At 39.6% G+C, this 23,331-nt stretch overlaps 1 protein-coding gene across 1 annotated transcript; it reads right to left on the reverse strand.

Annotated features, from left to right (window-relative positions):
* Positions 1 to 710: 710 nt before the first annotated feature.
* On the reverse strand, positions 711 to 22,068 carry KLHL15 (kelch like family member 15). Its single transcript, XM_059822291.1, has 3 exons — positions 22,040 to 22,068; positions 10,759 to 11,470; positions 711 to 1,821 (listed from the first exon to the last, which is right to left on the reverse strand). The coding sequence occupies exons 2-3, from the start codon at positions 11,461 to 11,463 to the stop codon at positions 712 to 714; spliced, it is 1,815 nt and encodes a 604-aa protein (XP_059678274.1). The 5' UTR covers positions 11,464 to 11,470; positions 22,040 to 22,068; the 3' UTR covers position 711.
* Positions 22,069 to 23,331: the final 1,263 nt, after the last annotated feature.

A 23,331-nucleotide genomic window follows, 5' to 3' on the forward strand; every position in this document is an offset into this window, starting at 1 on the left:
TGCATTTTGGCAGACTTACTGGTACTACTACACAAAACGGAAAAAGGTCATGCAAAAGGGTTAAGATTATTCTTCAACATATATAAGGGAAAACAAAAACACTTAGTACATTTGAGAATACTTTGCAATTAATGGGAAAAGCATCCAAAATACAACAGAAAATACAGAAATAGTTCAGTTTTGTTATTTTATACCTGGTTGTACCCTAGTACAGATTATGAGTTTTATTTTGATGCTCAATAAAAAAATGAAAATAAAGTCTTTCTTCTCTTCCTTTCACAAATATTGTGTTAAACTCAACTGATTTCAGAAACAGTGGTATAATGGCCATTTAAAAAAAAAAAAGCATTATGGACATAAAATGTTACCAAAAAAATAAGCACACTCAAAAATATATTTTTCTTTCCCCTACTTACAATTATGTTTGTTTAAAAAACCAAAGCTTTTACAATATCAGACCGACTATTGGCTTTTCTAATAAACTTGGTAAGTACACTCCCTGTACATCCTGTTTCTCTTAAGCATTTAGCAGTTGTTCTTACACGCAAGGTAATGTCTCTGAAATAATTCAACTGGTTTGTATTTTGTTGTTTTAGTGTGGTTTTTTTGTTTGTTTGGGTTTTTGTTGTTGTTTTTTGGTTTTTTTTTTTTTTTTTTTTTTTTACAAAGTAGGTATAGCTTTTTGTATTTCATTGGGTTGTTCATTCTGTTTTAGCTGCAACGTCTAACATGCTCCAGAACATATTCAGGAAAGTGCAAACTGCAGACTTGTAAGCCATCCAGTTTGCACGGCATTCTTGGATATTCATCTTCTTTCCATTTGTTTTCCTCTGGATCAAAGGTGAGAATTGAATCACTGTAATGACCATTGTAACAAAGGCCTCCAAGAACCATTATCTGTTTATCCAGAACAGCTACACCATGACCACTCCTACCAATTGGCATAGAAGCCAATATAGTCCATTGATCAGTATCTGGGTCATAAACCTCTGTAGAAGGACATCCTTGAGATTCAAAGGAGGCCCTCAGGATCACACAGACACCACCAAAGACATAAAGCTTACCATTATAAGAAATCATTTTGTGAAAGCATCTTGCATAATTCATTTTGCATTTGTTCTCCCAACAGTTAGTGACCACTTGAGTTCTCCTTGTTCGCTGCTCTACTGTCCCTTCTTTACTGGGATCAAACACACACACTTGCTTAGAAGTTGAAGATGATGTAATTCCACCAGTGATATACAACTTGTTACCAAGCACAGTCCCTTCATGTCCATATTTATTGACTGGATAGGGATCCACAAATTCCCATTTATCTTCAGTAATATCATACCGTTCAGTCGAGTAAAACGTTTCATCCCTGGTTCTCCCAGCCACTGCATAAACATACCTCCCAATAACTCCAACAGCAAACTCAGAACGTGGAACAGACATGTCTGCCATTCGCAACCAAGTGTTCTGTCTTGGGTCATATCTAAACACCTTGGATGAAGCATGAAACTCACCATCTGGCCCCAGTTCTTCCCCACCTAATAGGAACACAAAGTTATTCACAATGGCAAGGCAGTCTGGTCGTAAAGGTACTTGAGGACCCTCTAGTTCCCACCAGACCCGTGGTTTGTGCAAGAGAAGAATTTTACTGTTTACCATACTGTGTCCTATCATTCCTCTAAATACTGCAGTCTGGGGTTTGGCAGAACGAATTTTGTTCGATTTCATTTCCATCAAAGGCTGTTGGTGAACACTATGAAAGTAATTCATGGCTTGGTCAACCTCATGTCGCAGCTGCCGGGAGTATCGATAAAACTCTGATGTTTTTACCTATGAATACATTTAAAAGATATTAAAATTCTGACCAAGAGAAACAATCCAGAAAACCTAAATGACTACGTGTCATTAGAAGATTACTTAACTTTGTTTCATTCAGGCAATCCTGAGAGCAATTGCATTTGTGCATGGAGGCTTAAACTAATGCACTGTTATCCAAAATCCAGAAGGCAATTTAGTGATTAACAGCAGTGACTAACATTTTCAGCAGAATACTCACATGCAGAATTTAAGCCAGAATTAGGCACAACTGAAATCCCCAAGTCTAAAAATCATTATTCCTTCTCCCCCAAAAAAAGCCTCTGTTCATCTTCTGGTTAATCCATGAAGCACCTAAATTAAAAATGCACTGTTTTCCTGGTTTTGAAAAATGTTCTATACGCCCATTCTGTGTTTAGCAAGGTCTAACCTAGTCTAATTTCTGATGAATTCTCATAACCAAGCCCAAGCAGGTATTCCCAAATGCCAGGCTCTGCTCACAGGCCTATTTAATTGGGTTGGGAAGGGAAGGTACCCAAACCCCTTCCTTCAGAACACGTGATTGCACTAACCACTCGTCATGACAGTTACCTTATGGTTTCCCCTCTGTGAATCTCCACATGTTAACAAATGCCTTTAACACAAGAGGAAGACATCTTAACCTACAATCCTTCGGTTGTGCATTTATTTGGTAAATTGCAGAGGCAGGTTTGAACTTACACTTCCCATGTAAGAGTCACAACCTTTGAATTACCACACCATAGTGAAGTACTCCTTCTCGGTGCCATCTCAATTTGAAAAGAGCTATCCCTGCTCAGTTTTACGAGTTGGGGGCAGGGAGAAGATTGTAAGAATTCACCTTTCCAGGACCCTTCCTACTATCTAAGCCAATTTAAGTTCCTGAGACAATTCCAAAACACATTCCTGTCTTGAACATTTCAACTAATCTAGCTCCAGGCAGCCCTCACATCACTGTGTGATTCTCTTCAAAGAGACTTCACTCTTCCTATACAGTCTGGTCTAATACAGCATTCTGAATTACACTTGTAAAACAAATAAAAACCCACTAGGTGTTGCCAAATCCACAAATCCTCTATTAGATTTGATCCTAAGACCCAGTTTCTTTCACATAAAACTGGATTGCTTTCAAACACTCCAAATGCCTTTAGTTCCCACTAGCTCCAAAAAGAGAAGTAATGCTCTGATAAAAAGCAAGGCCACTCTGAAGTTTCAAAGCGACTACCAGATAACACCAGAAGATACTATTTTTCAGTATCTGTTCCCCCACCTCCTCCTATTCCCTGTCCCAAGGGACAAAAGTCTGTACCACCACTTATCTAAGGAGTGGTGGTATGAGTTTTCATGTATATGAAAAGCAATTTGGAAACGAATGTTCTTTATACCTTGTGAATAAAGTAGTTGTTTTTTCTATGAACATGTACTATTAAAATTTTGTTAGCTTTCTGTTAATCATTTCTCTTCCTTGTATAGTAATTAAGACATTCTGCTGTCAGATAAACATTTTAAAAAAAAATCTTTCAAACTGTTATTATTGGACATGATTTGCACAGATTTTGACATTGTTTTACAGACCAGATTTTCAAAAACCCCTGAATACTAACCTACCGCTGTAAAGCGCTGTATAGGTCAAGAGTTATAGAGTGATTTGATGTTTTTATTTACACTTTTTCTTTCCCCCACTTTATTTTGACAAATTCAACTTATCTTTGCTTGGAAAAAGAGGATGGTCACATGCAGATTGCATATATTATTCTCAGGGCAATATTTGACTTCTACAGTTTTTACCAGGGTTGACTATGGAACAAAAATAAAACACCCACATTAAGCCTAACTCTCCTGGGGAATAACAGATCTATTTTCTTATCTCAAATAAAGAATTTATCATACAAACACAGGAGATCTGCTCATATGGCATTTGTTAGAATAAGCCATATACCTTGCCTGACTGAAAAGATTGAACATAAATTCCAGAAAATATGCTGAGGGAAGGGTGGTGGGGAGAACCACAGCACAGAAAAATGGTAAAATATAGAAAGCCTTAAGGGTTACAAAAAAATTAAACAGGAAGTTAAAATAACAAAGAATTGTTACTTTATCCTTAAAAGTAACTTTCAAATTGTAAAACAGCAGGACTATTTCACGCATTCCCAAACTGGAGGTATCACTTTTGGAATTAAACAAAAAGAGAAATTATTTTTGTTCCACCTATATACATTTCAAGTTTTCTTGGATGATTATGGAAGACAACAGGATCAACATGCTTACAATGTGTAGCGTGCCAGCAAAGCCTGGCAGAGATGGAAAATGTTTTTTCTTTCCCCCTCAACATTTACAACTCTGTCTTTAGATCTAGAAATTGAAATGCCAGCCAGAAACTAGAATTAAAATAAGCCTCATATATCCTCACCACTCTACTCCTTCACATAGCCTAAATCTCACCCCATGAGAGCATGCAAAAGGAAACAAGGAATATCTGTAATTCCAGAGACAGAATATCAAGACCAGGGAATGAATCTATTAGTACTTTAATTTACTACTACTTATCTTGACAAAGGCACTAATACCAAAGCAAAGCCTCAATCTCTTACCTTAAATCAGAAAGACATCAAGAAGCAAACGCAACTACCAGTTATAAACAACTCTTTCAGACTGAAGCTCGTAGGGAAGCTATCTACAAGCACCATCTTGAAGACATGAACGTGAAAATATATAAGCACTAGCAATTCTTACAATATTCAGAAAAAAACCCCTACAAAACGAAACAGAGTGATAGACTATGTAAATTCTGGTAAGAAAAGGTAGTTGGAGGCTTCCTAGACTTTTCAGTTGAGGAAAAATATCGGTGTTTGTAGCATACCACCTTTCATCAGCACAACCTCTGCCATACAGGAGCGGCACCTCTCCTGAGGCTCAAATGATGGTCTAAGATGAACATTACGATATGCCTATATGAAAGTACAGGCTGCTCATGCTTGCTTAATGCAAATGAAAACAAAGCAAATGTAGGTCAGTTTGCCCACCTTCACATTCATATGCTGTCTATGTGAAATCTTCCAGAATTATTTGGAAGTCCTATTCAGCCCATAGTAAGGAAAACCCTCCAAACACCTATACTTCTTAATAATTTTACAATACTTTTAATTACTTGTGTGTATAATCAAAGAAGAGAACCATTAAAATTTAGGTGTTTAGGTATTAAAATACAACTGTTAAGTTGTGCATATATTTTAGTTTTAGTAGATTGAAGAACATGGTCTTCAGCAAGCCTTTTGGGGGAATTGCTGTCTGACACCCAAAATACACTGAAGGAAATCCCTCAGCGTTCAACAATAGGCTTCTACCATTACCCCTAAGTAGCAACAAGTAGTTGATCAACAAGTATCTAAATGCTTACCAACAGACTGATTTTCCTGTTAAGTTCAAATGGAGAAGCTCTAGAAGGAACATGTCCCTAATTACCAACATAGTCAATTAGAGAGAACACTCACAAGTTTCTGCAAAACATTCAAAACAGATGGAAATGTACACTAATCGTGATGAACCTTGAAGTGAAACAAATGTGCATTCTTAAGAGTACATCATCAACTCTGAATTGATAAAAAAATACAAATGCTTCATAGCATTTTCCAAGTTTAAAGAAAGACTATTCTGTTATCTTGCTGAAGGGTCTCAAAGAAAGTTTAAGTTCAACTTCCTTACCAACCCCAGTCTTATTGTAAAGAAGGAATTTAATCCAAGTGCTAAAGCTTTGCTCATTTGATTTTTCACATTCTTTTTAATTCTTTCTCTTCAGTTTTCTGGACAAAACCTTATTACAGAGGTTCTGCTGGGACACAGTGCTAATGTAAGAGCTCCGTGAAGAACTCTAATGAGAACTATCTCATTGCATCATCTACCAGTTACAGTGGTTCACAGTCAGACTTTTAGCTACACAGACAGGGAACAGCATAAACAAAGTAAAATGTGTCATTCCATAAAGAAGATGAAGAAAATAATTAAAGACATCCACCTCTCTACTCACCCCCTAGGCAGTCAATACCAAAAACATCAAGACTTCACCAAAATCACCACCATCCCTCCAGCCATAGTAAACTGGAGCTTAAGTGCATTTTATCTTCATTTTTAATCAGTGAAACTCTCAGTAAAAACTGCTCGCTTTCCAAATTAATGCAGCTACTAATCGTTGCTTATTTTTCTGCTGTATTGCAATGCACGCTTTTCTAGTTGCAGCAGCTATGCAAGTTTCAGAATTTTCCATCTATATTCTATGAAAAAGTAAAGCAAAAAATGTAAGCCATTAGTTTCTAATTTGAAAAGTGATCCCCACGACAGACCAGATATATCCCATGTTATGTTCATCATCTTTCCCCCAAAAAAAACCAATTAAGCAAATTAATAAGCTGCAGGAAGAACAATGAAATGCAAGGTAAATGTTGTGTAACACAAGTTTGACACAACTTGTCAAGTATATACAACACAAGTATATAGCGCTTTTTCTTCTTTTTCATACAACCGTTTACAGCTATTGCTCTATTTGTATTTTTTTTACTTGGGCTTTTAAGAAAAAGCTTTCAGAACCAGAAAGAAAGGCTACTTTTGAAGTGCCCAAACTAAATATCTATTATTTGTACACCTAGTAACTAAATCTTAACATGCTATTATATGGAGTATATATTAGCTCAGTTCCTTCTGTAGAACTGCTAAAAAAAACCACAGAAAAATCTGGATGGCTCATAATGTGACTATCATTTCTAGCCACATAAGCAGAGAACTATTTCGAAGATTATAAAATTGTGCTTACTTAAGTTTTCTAAAACTGCCAATTCTAAATGTGTAAGTGATGCAACTCAAACTCAACTACTAGGAATATAGAAACTATGCTACAACTTTTCAACTAATAATGACGGTGTCTGTATCAGGCTTCTAAAGAGCAAATTCTTCCTTTTACTTGCAAAAAAATTGTTATTTTACTAGAGATTAAGCTGAAGCAAAACTAAAGATCCAGCAATCCTACTAACTAGGATCCTTATTATTTTCACATCTACTTATCTCTGGCCATATTCTAAGCACAATTACAAGCCTGTCAACAAACATTATCAAAATGTTAACACACTTACTCCAAATTACAATTCAGTCAAATAGAAAAAGTCACAGACATGTCTCTAAAACAGCAGCAACCAAAATTACTTTGCAACCAAACATCAATATACATAGCATTGGACAAGCTGCTGTACTTAACTTTCTCTTTTTCTAGTATGGGTCATTTCTTAGTTATATTCCATGTTCATTACTTAGTTACATCCCACGGCCAGTAAGAAAACTGGTCAGTACCAGTACAGTGCTTTGAAGGGCTAGGCTGCAAGGGCTACAAATCACTTACTGTTTTTCAGCCTAACCATAGAAAAACAAGATGACATAGCCTCTGTGCAGCAAGGGCAATGCCCTCAAATTGAGTATTTTGCTGTTCCTTTTTAGAAAATGGCAAGAGAAATTATCACAAACAAGTTGGAATCTAACTCAAATCTAATCTCTCAAACCAGAGTGGAGCCAACAATCTATATGCCAGAATTGAGATGCTCAGCACATAATAAATACTGCCAGCAAATCTACTGAAGTCAGCAATAACCTTTAGACACAACAATATCAACTGCAGCACCTATTTAAGGTAAGAGGGACCCACTAACCTCATCCACTAGACACTTCTTATTCTAAGCTTCAGCATACGAAGTTGTAGAAGTAGATACATATGAATTACTAGACATGGAGGTAAATGAGGGCAAGAAAGAGAAATTCAACACATTGATCAAAGGTAAAGTCACAATAACATAAAATTACAATGACATCTTCTCAAAAGTTACTATTTTCTAGGCACACAAAAGCACATACTCAAAGATAATGTGCTATTTATCCTACCTCTAAAGCAGAAGGTGATGCACCTGCTGATTAGTAAGTTTCTGATTAAAGCTGGGAATTTATAAATTGGCTTAGGCTAGTCATAACAAACCCTACAGACTGGACATTAAAAAAAAACCTGTCAATTTTAAGGACAGAGGTTTTGAAACAACATTTCAATCTGAGTAGTACACAGAAACTAAACGGAGCTTAAACAGTATATGAAGGGAAATCATGACATGGTTGCCTCCAATAACACAGAGACGAACTCAATGATCTAGGAGAAATGCTGTCTAACTTTTACCTCCAAGCTTCTTCAAGACTTACAGAGCCATGGATATGTTTCAAATAAAGAAAAGTGTAACATGGGTAGTGGAACTTGTGCTTCTCCCCATACACTTTGCCTTTATTTTCTAACTATTCCTCAAGTCCTTACTTCATTTATCTTTCCATTTTCCCTTATACATCTATTTTAAGGGCTAAGGAACAAAAGGAGTATCTATTCATACTTCAGAAGCAGTTCTTCCAGGACAGTTTAGAGTAAGCAAACACGCTGCACCTTCACTCCAAACGCGCATCAGCCTCAAGGTATAAATCTAGTCGCTCATCAATTCCTTTTTAAAAGGACATCTGTCCACTCAGATTGTAAATCTCTTCAAAAAAATGATGTAAGACATAGAGTGGCTTAAGAGGCCAAAAGTATCCTTACTGTGACTTGCAAAGTTAAGTTATTTATACTACAATGACAGGCATCTTAGAAATGCGTATTAGAAAGATTACATAAGAGTACATATGACAAGCCAGCCAGTGTATAGCAAACACAGAGCTTGCTGAACCATAAGAGTCAACCTCAGATTGTATTTGGTACATTCACGCAGGCGTTTAGTATATGCTGGCTTCAGGAAAAGGGTGAATTCTGTTTGTGGATCTCCAAAAAAGGCAGTTTTACCAATTATTTCCCCCTTTCTACACATAGAAGAGGGTTATCCTCAGGTTACTTTCAGAACAGTTAACAGACATGCTCTTTTATTAAAAAAAAAAAAAAAAAAAGTGTGGTCTATATTTTGATGTTAGCTCCAACTGCAGTTGTCCTTTGTCACTTGTCATGCTGGATTACTCAATGCTCTCTAGCCAGGGCAAAACACAAATACATTCCTAGCTGCAGCAACAAATGACATACTTTTTTAGCTGTGCTCCCCTCTGCTGAGCTGTCCTACTCCAGAATCTGCACTGGCTTCTCTCTGTTCCCACATACAATTAATGGAAAGGGTATTCACAGATAAAGCTTTTACATGTGAGTATATAAACTGGGATGCTGAAAATTACTTCTCTCCTTAAGTTGTACCTACCTGGCCATTTGGTAGCTGTCAAGATAAAACATGAGAAGCACTGTATGCAGGATTTATACCACTGATACCAAAAACAGCTCCAGAAGTTATACCTAAATATAATGCTTAAGACCAACATATACTATTCACTTGCACTTACAGGAATTTAACTGAAGACAGCTTGATGGTTGAACTTGTATACCCCAAAAACCTCAAAGAGCTGAAGAAGACTCTTTCAGATGAGTCTTACCCTATTAGATTGACCTTAAGAATATTCTGTGAATCCTATCAGTTTTCCTATTGAAGGGCTTAAATGATGTAGTAATAAATTAAAAGTGTTATTGAAAACAAGACACTGCACAGCATCTTGCAATGTTCAGCTCTTATTAGTTGGAAATGTTTTAACCCAATATAAACATTACATTACTGTTCTAAAATATGTTTAGGTATTTATTTTGTTGATGTCTGTAGGCTAATATATGATCATAAATACATTTTATGTATTATTACTTCCTCTACTCAATTCACACACACACAAAAAATCTCCAAAATATAAAAACTCACTAGTCTCTGAAGTAATTAATAGCTTTTATAATTTAAAATACAAATAAGTGTAAGCATTACTGCTTAAATGATCCAGTAGCCCTTAAAACCACCAAGAACAATACAACCTTATCTGTATATTAACTAGACACCAAAGTAAAAATATATATGAAATTAATTTGTAAGAAGCCCAACAAAAACACAAGGTCTTAAATCCTATTAATTCACTGAGAGTTGAAAAATATGCAAGTTAAAGTTGTATCTTATCACACAAAATTAATGTTGTCAAAACAGAACAGCACAGTTTAAGTAATTCCTAACCCAAATATCCTTACTGTTACTAGCCTGTGAGAGAGCTGCTTACACAGTTTTGTAATTCTCTACTGTTGACAAATACTCAGAGATTCTCAGGAATTGGAAAACAGTATGTTTTGTCTATTCTTCAACAGAACAGTAGAAAAAGCAAGTTCTCTTTTAACCTCATAATACGTACAATGATCAGTTGAATTTTAGATCACCTTTTACAAAGATTCCTCTAATATTTAAAGTAAATCATTACATTTCACACCATCAATAACTTCTGATTGTATTATGTGCCTTGTGTAGAACCAAATGTATGTGTAACTTTGCAGGACCAGGGCTTACTTCCAACTGCTGTGTAACAGCACAAGCACTGAAGATACAACAAAAACACCCTACAGATTTAATAGCAGATGCTAGTTTTCATTTGTAAATAAAAAAATCTGCACTTAAAACACGCAAAATCTACAGTCACTATGTTTTGATTATATTGGTAACAATCATCATGACATATGCCCTACATACTGTATGCAGCTCTAAAATCTCTGGAAAGCAAGAAGCAACTTGTGGAAAACAGTAAGAAAAATTGAAATAAAACTTGACACAAGTGACCTTATTTTAAAATGTCCTTTCCATATGAAGTCACTTAAAAACATGTATTGTAAACCTACCTGTTCTCCAGCTACCGTACATACTATTGAATAGTAATCAGATGACAATACTTCTAGATGTTTGTCTTCTATGGGTTTATTAGAAAAATAAACGCTACCTTTTTGTTCCTCCTAACATTTGAGAATCTTACCTATTTAATGGCATGCTGCCCTAGCTAAATGATGAATCCTGTCTATTGCTTTTCAAATGCACCAACCTTCTCAAAAACACTGGATGGTGTCATCAAACAAAACCTGATGTTCTGAATGATGGTGTCCGTATGCCTCCAGCGTCTTCTATCATGGCGCAGCCAGGCCTGAACAGCTTCATACAGCTCTATCTCTGGAAACCTGCTCAGATGATCATTATCCAAGTAAGACATGAGCTTCTCAAAGCTCAGATATGAAAGGAAGTCAGGTCTGGACATGAGTGGCACAAAATTCTCTAGCAGAAAGGAGTCCAATTTTTCCCTGACTCCTTCGATGTTTACACCAAAATCATCCAGAAGTCTCATAATTTCTGCACAGTTTTCTAAGCAGATTTTAGCTAAAAGAAAAGAGCAGCAAAATTTTACCACCTCAATAAGCTGGACATACATGGCAGCCTGAAGGATTTCATGAACAGTATTCATACTCAGTTCAATAGTTCCATAGTACATGAATTGCAGGACATGACTGAAGCCTGTAGCTGTTAGACCTTTCAAATGGATTTTGTCCTGATCTCGTTCTCGCATATCAGCTGTGAACATAATCCTGAAGTAATCACTCTGGGTGGCAAGCAGTGCTTTATGGGCCTGAAATTGGTGGTCTTCAATGACAAGTGTGACATCAAGAAGCAATCCCTCCTCATACAGTGCTCTGAATCCAGCAGAGACACTGGTGTCATGGATGGAGGAGCTAAACCCTTCCACGTCCCCTGCCATGAATCACCTGGGGGGAAGAAAAAATAAATAAATAAAAATAAAAATAAATTGTTATTTCTAATAACATATGACAAGCCTTTCCTGACCCGATAAATCCTAACTAAGATTGCTTTCATTAAGACTTAGAAGTCTTCACCATCCTTTTTGCTTTCTCTTCAGCTGAAAGAAACAACTTAAAACACAAACTTTAAATATATCTCCCCTCAAAATATTCTCATTTTAAAGAAAGGGTAATGAACAAGAATAACTATGCGATACTGCCAGAGTGATTCCTCGCTCCAAACTACTTAGTGGTCAGATAATGAATATGCGGCGCTAGAAAGGTCGTCATGGTTTTCTTCCTCTCCCCCCCTCAATCCTTCTAAAGAATTTATCTCAGGGGAGCAATGAAACACCCACTCTCGAATATCAAAGGTTTCAGAAAGGAAGCAGAACTTCCTTAACTTCAGAAACAAGCTCCAGTAGATCTGTACAAGGTACAACCTAAAAAAATTATACTCTCTTAGAAAAAATATGTGAATTTACTCAAAAGTTATTTCTAGGAAATGGAACATTTTCAGAGACACTATTTAAGTTTGTGTGTTTCACTTCTCCTCTAACAATATAGTGCCTTCCCCCCCGCCCTGTTTCTTACCATAGGGATTAATTAGGTGATGAAATATATAAAGTGCAAAATACTAAGGCAATAGGAAGCACTGACAAGATTAGGTCACAATAAATAATATTCTGTATACTGGGTTTAGTGAAGATTAATTGCTTATTAAGCATTTGAACATTTGCAGATGCAATGTTACTTACATGCAAGCTATAGTCGAACTGTAAATAAGCCAAAAAGAAATTAAAGACTAGCAGGATCCTACCCTGTTAAAGTTAAGGAAGACAAATACTGTAACAAAACCTAGTAAAAATCCAGGAATCTCTCAAAATCTTGCTCAACGTCCTTGGGTTTAGGTAGGGTGAAGTTGCACAAGGCAGCTTGAACCAATCTAACAATTTATCACTAGTCAAAGGGCAACGGTGCACGCCATTCTCCCTCTCTGTACTCATTCTGGGGTCTGAGCTCCAGCCGCCTACTTTGAGCCATTTCTGGGGCACACTGGACTGCTCTAGAAAGCCAATTCAACTCATAAACCTGACAGAAAACTAAACCGGGGCTGGGGGTAAACAAACACCACCACTCCCCAGCACACACAAACCCTCAAAACCAGAGCGCTTTCTGCTCATCAGTGAGCTGACTTCTGACGTGACACAGCAGGGGGTATGGCACAAGAACCAAGCTGATGCAGAGGGCAGGACATCACACATGAGCAGGCACAGGGAAGAAGAGTATCATCTTCCCTTTTTGGCATTAATCAGCTACTAGAACCGGTTCAACCATTTTTGTTGCACTTTATCCCACCTTAAATTACACTGCAACATTCACTCAGTTATTTGTGCATTTAACTCTGAATTTTCTATAACAATTAAAGTTAATAATGTTTTGGTACTGGTAACCTACACGAAAAGCTAAATAACACCAACATCAACACATTTTAAAACCTGCTAATTTTCAAAGTTATAGAACTTTACAGCAGTATATGGACACAGAAGTGACTCTAGGTTGGCCTAGGTTTCTCAACTTCAGAGTGCAGTTACCATGTTACTCCCACTTCCTCAAGCACCACATCCTGACTTCTGCCATATTAACTGGAACGTATTTTATTAGGCTCCATCAACAGATAATCATCTCCTCTCCTTAATTCATCAACACACATCCTTGGAAAACTAAATTGGACATACTCTTTGTCTATGCAAAAACTACAATGGTGTGTGGGTCTTTGTAGCCACGCCTCATGGTATTAGCACCACTCCCACGCTGTTGAAGCCTGCTGACAGGTTCTGTGCACAACAGAGTTAATGCCGGGAGCTTTCATGAAAATTAAGGCCTTATAACAAAATTCAAATTCCTGAAAGCAAGAGCAGCAGCAAGAGAACAAAGCTGACAATCCAATCACTTTCACAACAGCATCCACGATAGCACACTCCCCTCAACGCCACTGAAGACAGAGAAAATGCAAACTGCTCTGGAGCTTCTTATTGTGAGTCCCTTATTCCTGAACACAGCACACGCCTAGCAGAAAGAAAAATTAACATCAAATATTTTTCTTAGCTGTTGCTAATTCTTGCATAAAAGCAGACAAGGAAAGAATTACTTTACTAACTCTTAGCACCTCAAAAAGAAGCAACAAACTGAAGAGGAAGCATAAAGCCTGACTTCAGGATTTTGCTTTCTAGCTGGATTTTGATATCAAATAAATGGTAAACACTAACATTAGCTTTTTTCTTTCACTAGAGCACTTGTAACATCCCTCCCCCCATCCCCAGTTCTCTGATGTTTTATAATAGTTGAGCTCATACTTTAGTCTTTCTTGTTTAAGAGATGTAATGGTCACTTGCCTTTAAATGGGCCACCTGTTTTCATAAAAGATACAGCAACTTCAAACAACTATGTCTGAATTTTGTTTGAAATTGGCCAAGATGTTCAAAGGTTACTAGGATTCTCAGACAGTACAACTGTGTAAGTTACATTTCTTTAGGAGACCAACTAAGACATATGGCTCAGCTTCAATTCCAAGATCAATAGAAAAGACCGTACAGGGCAGCTGGAATTTACAAATGTGAGAGATGAGCAGAATAACACAACAATGTATTCGAAAAAAATTAAGTCAAAAATGAAGCAACATTCCCCAGGTGACCAATGCAACATATATTAATCTGAAAATAACAGGATCTCCCATCACACAGGGTCATGCAGGCGGCAATCTCATGGAAGGGTTTTCTTCAAAACAGTACATACGTTACTCTGTATGTGAACAATATAGAAGAACCATGCCGGTAAGCTCCAAACACATACTAGGGTCTTTCCCCTTAACTTGGGAAAGATAATTGCACTATAGGCACTCTGCAAATAAAAGGAGATAAATTAACTTTTACATAGGATGTTCCTCTTAAGGATTAAAACAAATAAATAATACACAAAACCCCAAAACCAGCATCAGAGAAGTCCTGGGCAACTGGCTCTAGGTGGTCTGCTGAGTGGGGGGGTGGGGGTGGGTGGACCAGGTGACCTCCAGAGGCCCCTTCCAATCTCAACTAGTCTGTGATCAAGTTGCCTTTACTCAGAGATTGCACTGTTTTGGGGTTTTTTTTCAACCATCCTTTTAATTCTGATTAAATAGCAGTAAGACACACGCACACACAAAAAAAATCATATATAAGCTACTACCCTTCAAATTTTAAATCTATTAAAAAATAAGGTGTTAGAAATCACCAAAATACATTAACCCCACCCCCCGCATTTAGGGAACACTTTTTAGGGCTCTAATTCTCACTAAAACTGGCTATTCTGTAAAACATATATTAAATCCAGAAGTAGACGCAAAACTCAACAATGGTAACAAAGTGGTCAACCCTCTAAAATTATTATTTCAGAATGTTTTAAAAATGTGGGGGTTTAAGCCACTTAATCCTTCTTTTCACATCCCTGCTTATATTATTTTTAGTAAATCTGCAGTTTGGAATCTCAAAATATTTTTCCTCCCAAACATCAGACAGTAGTTAATGGATTGTATAAGTAGAGGCAAAACCAGTAAGACTTCTCCACAAGACCAGCTAAAGCAGCTTCAGAATTCTACAACTGAAAAGCAAAAGACTACTTGTCTACCTGCATTAAATAAACAAAGTAAATACCCTTTTTTTTTTTTTGCATAAAGCCACACACAATATGAGCAGACACATTTTTGTTTACAACACAAATGTATTGGCCAGTGCAAATATCCAAGGGGGTTAAAATAGCACAGAGACTGAGAAACTAGATAGTTAAATGCATATTATGATCAACTGGTAAAAAATCTTCATTTCTATAGCTAATATCTTCAGTCAAAAGCAAATAGCAATGTAGTAGTTCAAATATTAAAACAGCAATATAAAATACTCTCAAATGAAGTAATTTTTCTAAAGCATAGTTATGCCATTCCTCCCACACACAGACTTCCAATCTTAGATGTAATTCTATGCACTATTCAAACACTGCAGCTTATTTCCCAGAGGACAATAACATAACGATTTTTTTCATATTTTCAATAAAAATGCAAAATTCAGAGTTAGATTTTCTTCACCCATGCAAATCACAATAGCATGCTTAATCCTAAGGAATACATGTAGCCTACAGTGGTCTGTAAGAAAACTGGAACAAAAAATGCCAATGTAGAAACAATAAAGGGGAAAAAAAAATCTAAGTTGACGTTATGCATTGTTGCATGCATACTTGAGCTGATCAGCATAATGCAGCACAGGAAGTAAGATTCTCTGCTGAAAAGCCAGAAGAGAAATACGCTTAACCTTATTAGCTTTTGCTGACATTTCTTCCTCTTCTAGCACATAATACATTACAGAGTCTACTCAGCCGTGACTGCAAAAGCACTTACTTGGAACACTGATTTCTCATCTTTATTCGCAGCTGCAATCGAAGTCTGAAAACCCTGTTCCAGACGGATTTTTCTTGCTAAACAAGGAGAACCTTCTTTCCTCGGGGTGTCTGAGGCTCTTAGACTCCATTTCTTCTGCTTGTGACTAAGTGCACAGGCTTTTGAGAAGGAAGTTATGGAATACCCACTTTTGGCTCATGCCCTGCTTGATTTAAAAACTTATCCAAAAGCAGTACTTCCTAAGAAGTGCCCTTTAAATAAGTGTGTTTATGTAATATGTAAGCTTATATGGACCTTCTAGGGCTAGAAATGTATTGTTCTAGAAAAGTATTGCAATACCAACTCTGGCACACCAGCTGAAAGGCAGATTTCTGCTTTCCTTTACCACAGTTCCTCAGTAACTCATTTGAGATGCTGAGACAGACCTAGCAAGTTCCTTTGTTTACAGATTATGAAGTGCTTGTTCATTCTACCTACCTCACAGAAATTCTGAGAAAGCACCTATGTGAACACAGCTGAACAACAAATTTTCAGATAATAAAACACTATCTACAACTTACGCAAAAAGATATTCCACCAAACATACAGAACCATACCTCGGTTACACAAAGTATTAAAATAGAGCTTAAAAACCAATAATCTGTTCCATCTACCCCATTCCTTTCATCCATCAAATGCATGCATTTAAATGCAAATTTTAAAACAACTACAAATGCTTTATTTAGTGAGGTGCATAGCGAAGACTGCTTTGAACAGAATTCTTTGACCCTAATTTTCTTAAAATAAACACTTTCCTGCACAAATAGGATGTTTCTCCATAGTCAAGTGCTATACACACTTATGAAAAAACAATACACGCAGGCATTTGGACATACAAGCAAAATATTCACAACTGGACATATTAATCACTAAAAACTGGGCCTTTGAATGCAGTGTACTGCAATGAGTGAGAATGCAATGAGTGTATAAAAATACGTTTGCACAGTATAAAGAATTTATGACCCAAATTAAACCTTTGTTCACATGGTTTGACACTAAAACCATTATACCTTGTCCAAACCACCATTTTTCATCGTAATTCCCAACTAACAGCAACAGAAGGAATAACATAGAAGTGAGATAGATCAATAACCAGCGGATATCAAAACTTTCCATTGCTGCAACAATTGCAAACGTAGGAAACAAAGAAACACATCAAGTTTGCATGTGTTTTACCTAAAATCCTTTATAATTAATATGCTAAGTTTGGAAAACAATTTATCTTAAACACATCAGGAGGCTCACAGTGAAGACTTCACCCAATCCGTGGTGAGAATTCAAAAAACACTGGATTACTTTAGAAGCGAGGAGTTAGGAACTTACCAATCGCTGCCAGTCAGAGGAACCAGACTGCCAGAACTCTAGAAGTTAGAACTTGCCTGAAAACTGTCCACACTGCATGAAGAATTTCTTAGGGCCACGCATCTGACCATGACAGCTACTCTTACAATCTCTACCCATGTTCCTATCTCTGAGCGAGCTGCATCAGTCCATAACAACAGTGGCACTTTTAAAACACATCAGTTGTCTCTGAGGTGATTATGGTTATTCTAGAAGCCTTATCAGAACTAGTTACAACTAAACGTACTAAAACTCAGTATGGATTGTGTCTCAGCTCAGTATGGTTATACGTCACTCTGTAAGTATGCTAGAACACTGCTGAGTAGCCTTTAGCTATCTTCATAGAGTACAGTACTAGGAGAGAGCGTTTAGTTCATTTTTCTTTTTGGGAAACCTCTAACTCAAGCAGATGTGTTGGTGCTCTCATATGCACATACTCATAATGGATAGGTTTCTCAGCTCATATTACTCTCTGTTCTTAAAAACTTGTACTGTAACCCAATTTAGTCTTTCTGCACAGAAGGATCCAAACGTTACCAGCACACACACACAAGATCAGATACTGTTGAAGAGTATGGTTTTCACATATGTTGAATCTAGATTAATACTAATTACCTATATGTCAGAAACTTCCCATTTTACAACACTAGCCACCAGAGAATAAAATATGCTCCCCAGCTCAGCCCTTAAATCAAGCTTTAGGATGACTATCAAAAGGATTCTGATGAAAGTACATGCTTGACAAACATTTTAAGACTGCCAGACATATGCATCAGCAGTACTTGACCAGTTTAACTTCACCTAACTAAAGCTAAACTTCACCTAACTGAAGCTAAACTCAGCTTCTGTCTCATGAATTAACATCAATGAGATATACATTAGTTTTTCATTGTATTAGTCCATTATGTGGACGATGTAACTGCACTTCACAGACATTAAGACAGTTTAAACCGTTTGGCTAAAAGATCATTGCATCACTACATCTGTAGAGAAACATGATCCCGAATGCAGAGCAAGCTCAGCTCCATGTCTTCCAACTACATTTACTGATACCAAAACAAGGTGCCCAGTGTAAAATATTTTTAATATATCCGTAAGACTATCCTGAGTGCCAGCATTCTTTTTTTTTTTTTTTGTGGCTTCTATAATGATTAATTTTTCCAAATGTAAGAAAAAAATTATTAATAGAGTGATTTTCTCATTGTGAAGATATTTATCAAGAAAATCACAGCGTATTTTACACAGAACAGTAGCAAATTAAGTATTTCTTAGTAGCAAAAATCTAATCCTACTTTTTTATATCAAAGTGTTTGGACCCTTGTCACAGACATTTTTAGCATAATAGAAAGGTTACGAGCTACAAGTAGTATTTAAACTATATTAGTAAAAATATTTTTAATCCAAATTAAGATAGTTGCACTACACCTTACAATTGTCTTTTTGTTATTATCTGTATATTTATTGCTAACGTAGTTAATATTTTTAGCATCTTCTAAGAAAATTAGATTAATGAGATTGTGCCTTTCGTTCAAGACACGCAGGTTTTGACCTCATTGCCAAATGTCAACCTCATTTGTCAGAAAGACAGAAATCACAAACATATTAAATTTCTACAAATTTCCACCAAATTGGCAGCTAGAGAAATAAAAAAGATCCAGTGTCTCCAGTGTGAGCTCAACAGTTATCTGTTCTGCTTTGCTTGCTGAAAGGCAAATCAAAACGTGTAGAAGATCCCAACCAGCCATAGGGTATAATTAAGGAAAGTGAAAGGAGATGAGTGACAGTGGGAAAGTTTATAGGACATGTGGTAGAAATTAAACATGTTGGCTAGGTGTCAAAAGGAGAAAGACAGAAAGGATGTTGGCGCATGGTGGTGTGCTGAAGAGACCTGAGTGTGAACTGGGGCAATGGTGGCGAAGGAGCTGGGTTATTATCTTAGGGACAGTATACACAACAAAGAAGTCAACAGGAAACCAGAATTCGGTAATTCTGCCCTTTTATCCAGTAACAGCTTTATGGTTCCCCTATTCTTCTTCTAAAGGGGGGAAAAAAACAAAAGAAAAACAAACAACAAAAAACCTGAGAACTTTAAATTCTTACGCAACATTTAAGTATTTACCAAACAGGTCAAAGCTCCAGTACCACTCCTGAGCAGCAGGCTACTCGTCCTGCTCAAACATACTTCTTTCTCCCCCAACGTCGCTAATCGCGAAATAGCCATTTTTGGGGTAGGAACTCAGATGACCTACTTCAGCTTGTCTGCTTGACACGTTTAGCACCACTCCACTGTGAGCAAAAGCTCACAGGCCGAGCTCCCCGACGAACGGGGCAGGCGGGCTCGGAGTTAGAGACGCGCTGCCGCAGGGGCGCCCGGCTCGGGGCCGCGGCCATCCCGCGAACCCCCGCCCCGCGGGCGCGCCACGCTTTCCCGGCGCCCGCCCGCGGGCACGGCGCGGCCTGGCCATGCCCGCCGCCCCGCTACAGCCTGCCTCCCGCCACCGCCCCCATCCCCGGCGCCCGCGGGCACCCGGCCCGCCGCCCCCGCCTGCCTCGGCCGGCGGAGCCAGGGAAGGAGGGTCCCTGAAAGCCAGGAGGGGGCCCAGGCCACCCTCGGTGGGGCGGGCAGCGGCGGGAGGGCCCGCGAGACCCCGGCGGCGGCTTCACCTACCTCTCGGCAGCGGCGGCGCTGAAGACGCGGCTCCTCCCGCTGGACCGGCAGAGAGGGGGGCCTCTGTGTAACATAAAGCCGGGAGCGGCGGTGGCGGAGGGAGGCGCCGGGGGGCTGAAGAGGGGAGCAATGGCTGAAGCAAAGCCGGGAAGAGGAGGCGGGGGAAGGGGGGATCCTGGGCTCCCTCCTCCCCGCGGTCCGTGCTCAGGAGGAGGTGAGAAGCCGCCCCCCGCCGCGCCGCGCCGCGCCGCACCGCACCGCCGGGGCACCGCCGCTCGCGGCCCTGCCTAGCCTGGACTGGCCCCCGGGGTCCCTGCCGCTCCCGCCCGCGCCCCACCGCTCACGCTTGTTTACCTTCTGCGCTGCCTAGCACGGCCGCAGGCGCCATCTTCCCCCGCGACAGGCACCCCGCGCCGGCCGTCACTTCCGCCGCCACCTGCGGGCCCGGCGGAGGGGAGCGGGGGCGTCCGAGGCGGCAGACCGCCACCGCCGAGCTCCCGCCTCGGGGCGGCCCGGGCCGGCCCCGCTCGCCAACCCCCGCCCGTCAGCCGGCGGCGTGCCCTGTTCCGCCGGCACCTGCCTGCCCCTCGCAGTGTCAGCCAGACGCCGGGCCGGCCTCGGCCCCGCCAGCCCACACCGGCAGCCGCGGGGAGACCGCGCACGCCTCTGGGAGAGGAGCCCCTTACCGGAGCCTAGCGGAGGCCGCGCATGGCTGAGGCTGGGGAAGGCGGCACCAACAAGCATCATCTGCGTCTGGCTCGCGAAGAGGACGCTCATCCGCAAGCGTCCACTTCTGGTGGCTCAAGGGTGTGTTGTTCTCTCCCACCCCTCCGCCGGCAGGCCGGGTCCCGCGGCAAACCACGGCCCCTTCCCTCAGCTCTTCGGCAGCTCTGGCTTTCTCGGGCAGCAGCCCCGCCGGGGTGTTGAGCTGAAACCCACCCCGGGCAATGGCAGCCCCTGTCAGGAGCTTGCTGAACTCCTCCCCTGACAGCTGGCCAGCTGCAGGTGCTGCAGGCTGATCCCAGCCCCCTTCTCGCCACAGGCAGCCGTGCCAGCACGCGTGGGAACCGGCTCACCAGAGCCCAACTGGTCAGGGGCGCCGGCCACAGGCACTCAGCGTAGCTGCCCTCCGGCAGCCCAGCGGGGGGTGAACAGGGCTTTGCCTCAGTACAAACATCACCTCCTTGCTTTCTCTGTCTTGCCTTTGCCTGGCAAACTGCAACTTTATTTTAAGAGGTGAACTAAACTACGTGGACCTTTGGTTTGCCACTGCCACCCCGAACCATTCGCTACCTGCTACCGTTACCTTCTATGTTACTCACTGCTTTAAATAGCAGGCCACTCGCTGCCATCCTCTCCCTGTTTACTGCCATTCTCATCCCCTTCACTGCCTATTTTCAGCCTCTCATTACCACCCCCACCCCATTCTTGATTTATAAACCAGGAGCATAACTCCTCTATAGCTGCCACCCCCAAGCTGAATGTCTTTCCCACCTTTCACAGCTTCACACAATGAACCAGCTATTGCATGCACTGCTTCACAAAAGACTTCCCACTGCTATTCCCACTCTGTTCAACTGCCCTCCTACTGCTCCCTCACCACCTGCTTATTCCACACTACAATCAACCTGCTCCCATTCACTCCATCCCAATGGTATGACCTCTCTCTACTCAGCAAATTTCGTACTATTGCACCTCATCCACTTACTCACGCAGTATATTTGCCCCATCTCCCCAGTCACTGCTCAAAAACCTGTAACTTGGGCGCTTATGGTCAAACGACCAACCTTCACATACTGACTCTGCCAAGACAGCTACCGTTCTGCCGCCAGAGTCTCAAAGGAAAGACATTCTCCCCCTTATTCATAGGATGGATCTTCTGCTGTACCAGGCGCATACCCACTCACATCTTGTGGCTCAGCAAAGAAAAACTGGAGTAGAAAGCAAGTTTCTCATGCACAGAAATGATACATTCAAAACTTCACGCATCCTTCTGCCGTCTTCAGGCTTTTTTCACAGTCAATGAGGGTGGAAAAAGCTAGCAGGACTGTTTGGGTTTTACCTGACTGTCATTTTGCTGTTCGCAGTTTGTGGCAAGCTGAGGCGTAAGATGATCTTCAGGTCTCTCCTACATGCTGCCACAGAAGATGACCTCAAACCTAGTAAAAAAAAAAAAAAAAAAAGCCCAATAGCTTTGACATACTTATTCTCAGCATTTAAAAGCACAAAAAAACCCTCATTTCCTTCTTCACATTGGACGATTTGCCTCTACTGAAAAATCAAATTATGTTAAAAAAGCCTCAATTCTAACTTCCTAAAAAAAACCGTGAGTGTTAGATTTTGGCCCTCAACAACGACCAGCAGCATCAACATGACCTTAGTTAATATTAATTTACATAGAGATCTGGGCTGACTCCTCTGATTCAGGCATCTCTGCAAAGTTGGTTACCAAGTAGTTCCCACTGGCTTAAATGAGACTATTCCAATGAATAAAATACTGGACATACGCTTTTGAATTATATTAATATGCTGTTCACCATTTTATTTGAATAATTTTAAACATTTAATTTATATGCATATGCGTAATATACTTGACAACGCCTAGAAATGTTTTTACCTACTTTAATTAGACATTTGCAGTCTTTAGACTTTCTGTTTTTTCTTCATACCACAAATATTCCCAAATACAGTGAATCAAAGTAACAAGACTATCTCAGAATATGTAAAATGTATAATCTCATTGTTACAATAGGAGTAACAGTTTATTTTTTCTCAGATTCCTGACAGAGTTCTTGGCAAGGATTAAATCCTTTCTAAAGGCTGCTGCAAATGTGACAAAAACTGTTTCCATAATTTTACATTGCACTGCATTATTGCATAATTTAAATGGCTAAGTAACTACAGAGTCTAGTATTTTCAGTTCATTTTCATAAAAGAGTGATTATACATGCCTGGACGTCGAGGCAACTACAACCAAGTATTGCATCATGTTCCCACTACACTTGCTGTATCTCAGTCATAAGCATCTATTCTTTTTCCCAGAAGTGACATATTTTATACAAAATTGAAAACATCATCTGGCCTGATGAAAAATTAGATATGAAAAGTTATTTTCCAGACCAATGTGCAAAATTATTGGGCTGGAAGACAAAATACATTTTGTCATTGGCAACACCATTAAACATACTGTAAAGTTTCTTAACACATTTTCATATTCATTTCTTTACAACAAGAATGCTGGCAATGTATTTGCTCTAGGTATATACAGCAGAACTCACTCCTAACTCTTGCATCAGGAAAGAATGGAAATAGTAGTATTTGTGGAAGTGGGAGGTTACAAGCATGGCTAAACCA

This window comes from Gavia stellata, chromosome 1, assembly GCF_030936135.1.
Source record: "Gavia stellata isolate bGavSte3 chromosome 1, bGavSte3.hap2, whole genome shotgun sequence".
Taxonomy (NCBI): Eukaryota; Metazoa; Chordata; class Aves; order Gaviiformes; family Gaviidae; genus Gavia; species Gavia stellata.